The following is a 10235-nucleotide window of genomic DNA, read 5'->3' on the forward strand; positions in this document are numbered from 1 at the left end:
TCCACCTTGAAGTTGGTCACTGGTTGTGAATCACCTGTTCAGACGATACCACATACAGTTTCGCCATCATTAGGACTGATTTTATATCACCGATTCACGTTTCCTTTGCGATGAGTGAGTGAAAATGTCATATTCTAATTGAGTTCTTTTTTCTGTCCGCACTTTTTCTGTCCACCCTCAGATCTTAAAGACTACTGAGGCTAGAGGACTGCAAATTGGTATGCTGATCGTCCACCCTCCAATCATCAAACATGCCAAATTGCAGCCCTCTAGCATCAGTAGTTTTGTTTTTATTTAAGATTAAAGTTAGCCAATAATCGTGCTTCTGGCAACGATATAGGACAGGCCTCCACCGGGCCGTGGTTAACGTTTCATGGGCAGAGGGTCATCCAGCATTATACTGAGACCACCGAAAGATAGATCTATTTTCGGTGGCCTTGATTATACGCTGTAGCGGCTGAGGAGAAAACTCGATTGCGCCGAAGAAACTTCGGGGTTACTTTTTACTAGTTTAGACTCATTGGTACTTGACAGAAATAGCGAAACATCTGAGGTGCGTCAAGCGTGTCGCAGTCGCTGTATATATAACTAAAAGAAGTTGGGGTCTCTCAGGACAACTTCCTTTCAGATGTCTCTCCCTTCGCTAAACTTCATTCGAGTGTTGACCTTGACCTTTGCCTCTCTATTCCGGTCATCCAGAGCCTCTGCTTAATGATCTGGTCATTGAGATTTTTATTTGCTCTGATGAAGAATACCGAGATCGTGGATCTCTTTAAAAACGTCTCCATAAAAGGAATAATATTCAATATTCAGTATATAATATATATATATATATATATATATATATATATATATATATATATATATATATATATATATATATATATATATATATATATATAAATTTGTATACATAGACATATACATATTTATACATATATTGTCACTATGGTGCCCTTTTCTGTAGTAATTGATTAACTGTTATATTAATATTGAGGCATTTGGGCAGTTTTTAGTGAGGACTTTATTTCTTCTCCTCACCGGCCTGTTTGTATGCAACAAACAGTAAACTGTTTCTGTCTTTCTCCTTTTGGGTGACAGAGCCTTAGAACACGCCCCCCGCCCCCGCCCCGTCCCTTCCTTGGAGAGTTTGCCTTACCCCATGAAAGGCGGACAAGCATTCTGTGTCCTGAGCCGTAACTGGAGGTTGCTATGGTCTACTGCCTGACTGACTTGTCTGAGGCTGTTGCCACTTGCTATCCCAATTGCATGAATTCTCGAGAGGAGTTCTGCCGTCGTAAGGACGATTACATCCTGTGGCTCCACAATCATTGGAGTTGCAGGATTCCAGCACATCGACCCTGGCCCAGTAATTACTGCCTAAGGGACCTCTCTGTTAGCCGCTAAGGTGGTACTGTTGGCGTTGTCTGCCATAAGATCCGATCATGGCACTCTGGGGCACTTCTGACTTGGCGTGAACCCTTTTATCCCTGAATTCCCAGGATTACTTGAGACTTGGAGGGTAATTTAAATCCCTTGAGGAGATCACTGCATTATATCAAAGTCCTTTTTGGTTCAAGATAAATTAGCCTGTACATTGTCAGGATATTTTTTTCTTTTTGGCCCTCTCCTAGTTTCTGGGCTCCCTTTGTAAGTATGGATGTGTTGCTTTCTTTGTTTAGTGGTTTAAATGTTTTGGGTATTATTTTGTAAGGGTAATTGTGTTTTTGATTTTGTATAACTAGGAGGTTCAGGTATCATTTCTGTCTGGTAATTATGTATTAAATATTAAGTAGGCTTTTTGTCAGCGTTTTTCACCCCCTTGAATCCTCTTGCACACATTTTGGTAGCTGCACGATTACGCCCATTGTGGACTACGTCGCTGTTTTTGTGAATATTGAACTGTTGTGAAATTGAATGTTTCTTGTGTAGTGGAGAGCTGTCCATTACATTTTACATGTTTATTCCATCCTTAGTATTCGCTTGAGTGTGCAAGATTGATTATTGGGGTTTCTGTCAGGCAGCTTATTTTCACCTCCTCTAATTTTGTTTTGGTTAATTTGTTACTGTGTGTGATTTTTGTGTGTAATTTTTGTGGGAGGTTTTTGAGTGTATTGTCATTATGGCTACTTTTGATGTACTGGAACTCCTTAGTGAAGGGTGGCATGACAGGCTTGCAGAACTAAATAAGCAGGATTTAGAGGTGGTTGCCGATTTTTCGGATACTGAATACCCGATTTCGGTTAGGAAGGGTTTGTTGTTGTCAGAGGTGTATGAGAAGGTAAAAGTGACGAAGGCGGACGGTAAACCGGAGGCTAAGCAGCCAGAAGAGGCAATATCTGTGGAGGTGTTGGATAGACAGATGAGGTTGAACCAGATGGAGATTGATCTGCAAAAGTTAAAAGCAGAGAGAGAAAAAAAAGAGACAGCATGAAATTGCCGTGCAAACCCTTAGAAATAGGGGTTCTTCTTCTTCTTCCCCTTCTCAAAATAGGTCATAGTGCCTGGTATCAAGTTGGTGGAGGCTTGAAAATTTGTCCCTAATTTTCAGGAAAGTAATGTGGCTGAATTTTTTGCGTCCTTTGAAATGATAGCCGCTAGGTTGGAGTGGCTCTGGGAGTATTGGACCACTCTTTTTCAAAGTAAATTATTAAGTATGGCACAGAAGGTTTATGCCACCCTCGATGAGGATTGGTCTTCTGATTATGACAGTGTTAAGGCAATAGTACTGAAGGCCTATGAGCTTGTTCTCGAGGAGTATAGTCAACGCTTCAGGAATTTGCAGAAGAATAGGGACCAAACTTTCATAGAGTTTGCTAGGTGTAAAGATAAGTATACCTTAGTTTAATCAGACCACTAAGCTGATTAACAGCTCTCCTAGGGCTGGCCGTGGCTAAGAACCAATTGGTTACCTAGCAACGGGGCCTAAGCTTATTGTGGAATCCGAACTACATTATGACGAGAAATGAGTTTCTATCACCAGAAATAAATTCCTCTAATTCTTCATTGGCCGGTCGGAGACTCGAACTCTGGGCCAGCAGAGTGCTAACCGAGGACGATAACCACCCGTCCAATGAGAAACTTACCAGGTGTAAAGAGCAGTATGCTGGTGACTGGATCAAGTCAAAGGAAGTATATTTCCACAAATTAAAGGAGTAAATGTTGGTTGAAAGAGTTTTAGAGGTGTGTGCCTGAAAAGTTGAAGGTTCACCTTGAGGAGTTGAAACTTGACACTCTGCGGGAAGTAGTCATCACTGGTGATGAATATTGTTTATCCCCCCAAAAATGTGTTAGGAGAGGTCCCGGAAATGAGAAGGCCGGATGGGTGAGAGCAGAGAGGGGTAATAATAGTAGTAACAGTAATAAGATACAAAGAAGTAGTGTTAATCATTATACTAATTCTCGTGTTTCTAACCTAACAGTGGCAACAGGGCGTCAAATTCATATAATCTTGATAAGTTAAAGGCAATGACGTGCTTCTTTTGCAATAAGAAGGGACGTGTCAAAAGTATGTTTTGCCTAAAAAGTCCCAAAAGGCTAATGGCCTGTCCACACTAGCGGGCATGCCCGTCGGGCACTTCCAGCTGTTTATATTTTCTCTCGCTTCTGAAGCAGTGTTACCAGACAATCTCATCGCTCTGGCTCCACACTATGTCGGTCAGTATAGTGAAACGGGTTATGGGAAAGATGTTTGCCCGTTGGGCAGTGCCCGCTAGTGTGGACAGGGCTTAAGGGAAGACCGGCGATGAGTGTGGAAAGGAAAGGGAGGGAATCGGTTCCAAAAAACCAATGACAAGGTGATAATAAATCCCTGGAGCCCTTTCAGACATATTTGTCCCCCGGTAGTGTCTTGTTGGGGAATTCAGTTGAGGAAAGGAGTGTGCGGATTTTGCGTGACACAGGTGCTGGTCAATCGTTGATTCTTCGGGAGGCATTGCCTAATAAGTCTTGTCAATACGAATAAGGAATTCGTATTGTAGAGTGGTTTTCCTGATACTGTTAGGTCATATCCAATTGGGAATTTTTATTTAACATGTCCTTACTTTTCAGGGAATTTAAAGTTGGCCATCGTAAAAAAATTTCCTGTTAAGGATGTGATTGTTGTTTTATGGAATGACGTTGCCTTTGAGAATAAGACTTGACGCTGCAGAGTCAACAGTTGATGTAGATTTGAGTAGTTTAGATCGTACTGATAGTGTAATTGTAGGAGATGTTAATATTTTGAAGGATAAATCTAACTGGACTGCTGAGGAGCTTTTAAAGCTCAGAAAAAGGATTTTCAGGTTCTTCCTGTAGAATCAGGCGAAGTGTCTGATTGGACTGTTCCCAAATTTAAAATAATCAGAAGTATATTTTATGGGGTAAGTACCGTAGACCTATGAATGTTAATAATGATAACCAGAGGTTTTGAGACAAAGTATACTCCCTTTTTTTTTTTTTACAGAAATGAGCTAATGACTTTAGTCTATGAGAATGGGTTGACTGGTCGTTTTGGCATTCATAGTATATATATATATATATATATATATATATATATATATATATATATATATATATATATATATATATATATATATATATATATATATATATATATATATTCTCATAGCTATTACTCAAAGTATAGTCACAAAATATTCATTAAATAACTTAAATGCTTATTTTTGCAACATTCCATATTCCGCCACCGTCATCAGTATTTTGCCCTGTTGATTTCTTTATTCTAATGGTTTTTTTATATATATCTATCCTTTCGAAAGCGCATGGATTAAATTTCCCTTGCAAGGCGACCTTTGGATGCAAATATACCGAGAAGAACCGCCTAAGAACTGTGGGGTCATTAGATCGGATACTTTTTCGTGCAAAGTGAATCAAAGTATTTGTTCAACAAAGCGTTTTGCCTCCTGCTAAGTGCTCTGATCACCAGACCTCAGCCACTTGAATTATTCCTGACGATGAATCCTAAGGCTTATTTTGGTTGACGAAAAAGAACCTTTATGCTTTTGCGTTTTGTTTATGTCTGCGAAACGCTTGTCCACTGAATATTGCTTGGCCGAGAATATGTACTACACTTATCAGACACATAAATGCTATAATGTTCATTCATTCAGACTTTGCTTCAAATTTGACTGGCTTACTGTTTCACTTAATATAAAATGTGTTTTCTGGAAAGGTTATAAAATAATGAGGAAAGTAAGTTTTTAATATGCACATCATGATTATGGGAAATTTTTCATTTTAACTAGGACTGAAATTCTCTGTGCAAGCTTCCAACAGTGTTTGCAAGCAAGCACCTGGAATTTTTATTGAAACCCTTTTGCAATGTTTCAAACATTTTTGAAAGGAAGGAAAGCAAGTGGAAGAAGAAAATAAAATTACAATTAAAAATAGAATATAAAATAACAAGAGTGATATAAATGGAAATTTTATATTGATAAGGTGAGAAAAACAGGAATAAGTAAAATTTTCAAAAATAATAAAATAAAAAATTAATATAATAATTATGATAGAAAATAACAACACAAATAAAAGTAGAAATAATGAAAAATATGAAAATAATTAATAACATAAAAAAGGAATAATGAAAATAAGATATTAAATAAAAATGACAGATTTAAAATCTACAATAATACACAAATTTAAACAAAATAAAAATATGATATAAAAAGAATAACAGAAACAGAAATAACAAAAATAAAATTAAAATGACTTAGAAGTTAAGTAATAAAATAATGAAAATAATTATAAATAAAATCAAATATAAAAATGGAGATAAAAAGAAAGATAAAGATAATGAAACTGAAATAAAACTAATAGAAATAAATATAAAAATAGCAAAATAAAAAAATAATATAGAAATAATCAAGAAAAAATAAACTTACTAAAATAAAAAAATATAATCATTATAGAATGAATATAATATCAATAAAAAAAAAAAAAATAGCGAATAAAAAGCTAATAGATATAAAAGAAGTAAAAATAAAACTTTACAGGAAAAAAAAATATATATAAATGTAACAAACTGAAAGAAAAATAAACAAATGACTTCAATTTCAAAGAAAATAAAAATAATAAAGAAATAGAAGGGATTATAAAAATGTAGCTATAAGATGAAAATATGAATAAATAAAAAAATAAAAAAATTGGAATAGAGATAAGCACAATAATAAGAGAAAAAAAGCAGTACCTTTTGTTAGTTCCCACCGGGACAAAGGCCGAAGGTGTTGGCCGAAATATATCGACAAGGTCATCTTTTTTCTTTTATGAGCCCTTTCCATAAAAATATTAAACTGCTAAACTACAAAAGGAAGTTACACACACACACATACACACACACACACACACACACACATATATATATATATATATATATATATATATATATATATATATATATATATATATATATATATGTGTGTGTGTGTGTGTGTGTGTGTGTGTGTGTGTGTCTGTTCTCACATCGTCAAAGGCAACAAAACTTCAGTTGAAAATGGAAAATCCACTGTCATGAAATGTGTCAGTCTCAAGACCAAGATATTCATTTTCGAATTTATGTGACGCTTTGGTGCAGAATCACAAATTGATTCAACTCCCTTAGAGATCTTCCCCAGAGGTACTGAATATCTCCTTCTAATCTTCGTCACAAGATTTGGCTGTCATTTACTCTGAGGTCCTTTGGCTATGTCATGTCAATTATTGAGTGCAGCAGCTTTCGATACGTGACAATGATTTTGTTTCAGTCATAAGTTCAAAAGTTTTTACTTCCGATTTGCTTACTTTCTTAACTTTGCTGGTTGCTGTTTCAACTAATCGACGTACTGAGAGAGAGAGAGAGAGAGAGAGAGAGAGAGAGAGAGAGAGAGAGAGAGAGAGATGTTTTGAATCCAGCAGACTAAAACCTCTGGAAAGAACATCTCATTCCTGATTCCCAGGAACAACGTTTCTTGTCACACACTCGCGACGTACTGTGAGTGTGTGTGTGTGTGAGAGAGAGAGAGAGAGAGAGAGAGAGAGAGAGAGAGAGACAGAGAGAGAGAGAATGCTTTGATTCCAGCAGACTAAAACCTCTGGAAAGAACATCTCATTCCTGGTTCCCAGGATAAACGTTTCTTGTCACACTCTCTCACAAGATACATATTCTTCCATATTCTTCCTGACAATAATCAGTGGAGGGAGGAAGGAGCAGAGCTTTTTCACCCTTCAGTAAGTAACTGGCTTCTGGTTTTTCTCTGTAACAAGAAATGCATGGCGCAGTGCATGCATTTGTCAGCTGCTCATTATAAAACTGTAAGTATTCCACTCTCTCTCTCTCTCTCTCTCTCTCTCTCTCTCTCTCTCTCTCTCTCTCTCTCTCTCTCAGCCTTAAAAACCAGGACACTCCAAGGAAACGTTTGTCAAAACATGAGCTTCATGGCCCGTCTTTTATCCAGCAGCGGTGATGTTGGACCTTATGCAGACGAGGTTCTACAATGACGAAAGCTTTAAGGGTACAGACCACTGGATAAATAAAAGCTGATTGACTTGAGAAAAGAGGAACAGACTCTGGAACTCGGATCTCATTTCAGAAAACAGAGGAATTAGTGACTTATTTTATTTGGACATACAAAAGAACCAAGTTTAACCAGACCACTGTTTGACCTAGGGCTGGACCTAAGGATTAGACTTATTTTACTCCATTGTTACCTAGTAACCTCAGCTTATTGTCGAACCACCATTATACCGAGGATGAATTTCTATCACCAGAAATAAATTCCTCTAATTCTTCATTGGCTGGCTGGAGACTCGAACTCGGGCCCAAAAAGGTTTTGAAAAAAACTCTTGAAGGATTGCATCCTTGGCAAAGGGAAGGACTTCTTTCATCAGACAATCACCTGAAGCATAAAGGGGAACTCGCTACAAAAGAGAAATACTGAAAAAGAAAGAAAAAGGTCTTCCGAGCTGAGTAATAGGATACCTGGCAGAAGGAAACAATAGACTTTTTGATCGTGGGATTGTAGACTTAATTTTTATACCCTCCCCCTACCCTCAACCCACCACCCACCACCTCCGTCTATCGGATAAGTCAATGTTTGTGATTTTCCTCTCAGTCAGGTAAGTATAATCATAAACACATACTTATATGGGTGCTGAAAATAACATGTTTTCTAGAACATGTCATGTTCTCATTTTAGTTTTGACAAAGAAAGCAGCTGATCTCAATAACGATATGAGGTTGGAAGAGAATGAGAGACCAAGCAGAATTTAGGACTTACTAACTTGGAATTACAGCAAAAGTGAAGTGAAGAGAAGTGAGAAGGACTGAAAGGCTAAGGACAGTAAGAGAGAGAGAGAGAGAGAGAGAGAGAGAGAGAGAGAGAGAGAGAGAGAGAGAGAGAGAAAGATAGGAGGCGGGGTGGAGGTGGGAGAAGGGCTACAAGGACTACATTCTATATCTTCAATTGAATATTAATATAACATCGCATCAAAGCAATCAAATAAGATATTGGTCTCGTATAATAGACTAAACACAAATCTCAAATGTTACTTAAAGCGTTGCCCTGGATGTTGTAAAGCATTGCTATATTCTACTGGAGTCAGATATTGCAATTCATGCATATTTTCTTTGTTAACTTTTACTCTTTCATTCTAACAGTCCCTTCCATACCATGAGTAAAATACCTAAATTGAACCCTTCAATTTACTTCTAAATGGGCTGTTGTCAGTTTGTTTACCTTTCCAAATATGAACGAAATACCTAATCGCTACTTCAAACCAGTTCGAGTTGACGAACGGAGAGCTACTGTACAGCGTTGCCTTACTGTCAGTGTCAGCCAAAGGGAAGCCCCGTTCAACCACCATCATGGCAGAGCCCCAAATGAGAGGCTGTGGGCCACTGACTGTCAAGTATCTCGTCTTTTTCTCTAACCTGATTTTCTGTCTGTCAGGACTCCTGTTGATAGTCGTCGGTGGGGTTGCTCAAGGCTTCTTCTGCCAGTACATCCAGTTTTTCGAAGGCCAGTATCAAACCCCTGCAGTAGGACTGATCATCCTTGGCGCGATCATCCTGGCTGTGTCTTTCTTTGGCTGCTGTGGGGCAAAGAGAGACAGCGTCATCATGCTGTGGATCTTCATAGGTCTGATGACAGTTATTCTGCTGTGCGAAATAGCCACTGCCGTCACAGTGACTGTGTTGCGACGTGACATTGAAGAACTCGTCCAGAAGAACTTGAATGAAACGATGAGCCACTACGAAGACCCAAAGGCTCTTCCCACAATGGCCTGGAATGAGATTCAACGCAAGCACAGGTGTTGTGGAGTGACGAGCTACCTCGACTGGGACAACACGCCGTATGGGGCTGAAGTCAGTGGTGTACCTGACTCCTGCTGCATCGTAGAAAATTTTGGCTGTGGCCAGGATGTCTTTGGGTTCGTGCCCAGTGGAAATGACACTGTTGTTCCTAACATTTACTCGGAAGGGTGTTACCAAGCCCTTAGCGATGCTGCCAGGGGTAACATTGGAGCTATTGCTGGAGGTGTCGTTGGGTTGGCCTGCTTCCAGATTCAGGGTATCTGGATGTCCTCTTACCTGATCAAGTCTGTGAGAGAGCGCTATGAGCATCTGTAGATTAACACTAAAGAATTTCTTCCCATGAGTTATTTTTAGCTGGGTCATAATGTTATCAAGACCTGGAAAGTATATCGAGATATGAGAAGAGAATAAAATATTGTACGAGTGTAGAATGATAAATGCAGTCTATATAAAATATTTAAATTTTGTCATCTCACATTTTTTTGTTGTGGTGAACAGGTTAACGCAAAAAATATGCATGATGTTGGCACTATTATGCACTTAATTTTTACTTTATTATTTTCTAAGTAATAAGAATGTTTAAACATTGTTCTACATTTATGTAAAATTGAAGAAAATACATTTTTTCTCGAGAGCATGTTTTATTAATAGTTTATTTTACAATAAAAAATTTAAAGTTCTTTAGACAAGGAATTGTCTCAAGTGGCCACGCAGTGTTCCACTAATATCCGACAAAAAATGAAGTGGTGATCATGGGGTGTTTTCATTTCTAATTGTTTTTAGAGTAACTAATAATTTTACTGAACAAATTTAGTGGTGATTAGTGGTGATCATGAGTAACCACAGAAAAGGTGTATTTCATTTCTAATTGTTTTTAGAGTAACTACCTGAACTAATTTTACTGGAACAAATAGGAAACTCTTTAGATTAGTCAACTAAAGATGTA

The 10235-nt window shown here is 37.8% G+C and overlaps 1 protein-coding gene across 1 annotated transcript; it reads left to right on the plus strand.

Annotated features, from left to right (window-relative positions):
• Positions 1 to 8760: 8760 nt before the first annotated feature.
• LOC136855230 (CD63 antigen-like) lies at positions 8761 to 9921 on the plus strand. Its single transcript, XM_067132133.1, has one exon. The coding sequence runs from the start codon at positions 8840 to 8842 to the stop codon at positions 9602 to 9604; it is 765 nt and encodes a 254-aa protein (XP_066988234.1). The 5' UTR covers positions 8761 to 8839; the 3' UTR covers positions 9605 to 9921.
• Positions 9922 to 10235: the final 314 nt, after the last annotated feature.

This window comes from Macrobrachium rosenbergii, chromosome 31 (assembly GCF_040412425.1).
Source record: "Macrobrachium rosenbergii isolate ZJJX-2024 chromosome 31, ASM4041242v1, whole genome shotgun sequence".
In the NCBI taxonomy this organism is placed as follows: Eukaryota; Metazoa; Arthropoda; class Malacostraca; order Decapoda; family Palaemonidae; genus Macrobrachium; species Macrobrachium rosenbergii.

What these genes read in the sequence shown, in the direction of transcription:
- LOC136855230 (XM_067132133.1), top strand. Translation starts at nt 8,840, where the DNA reads ATGGCAGAGCCCCAAATGAGAGGCTGTGGGCCACTGACTGTCAAGTAT.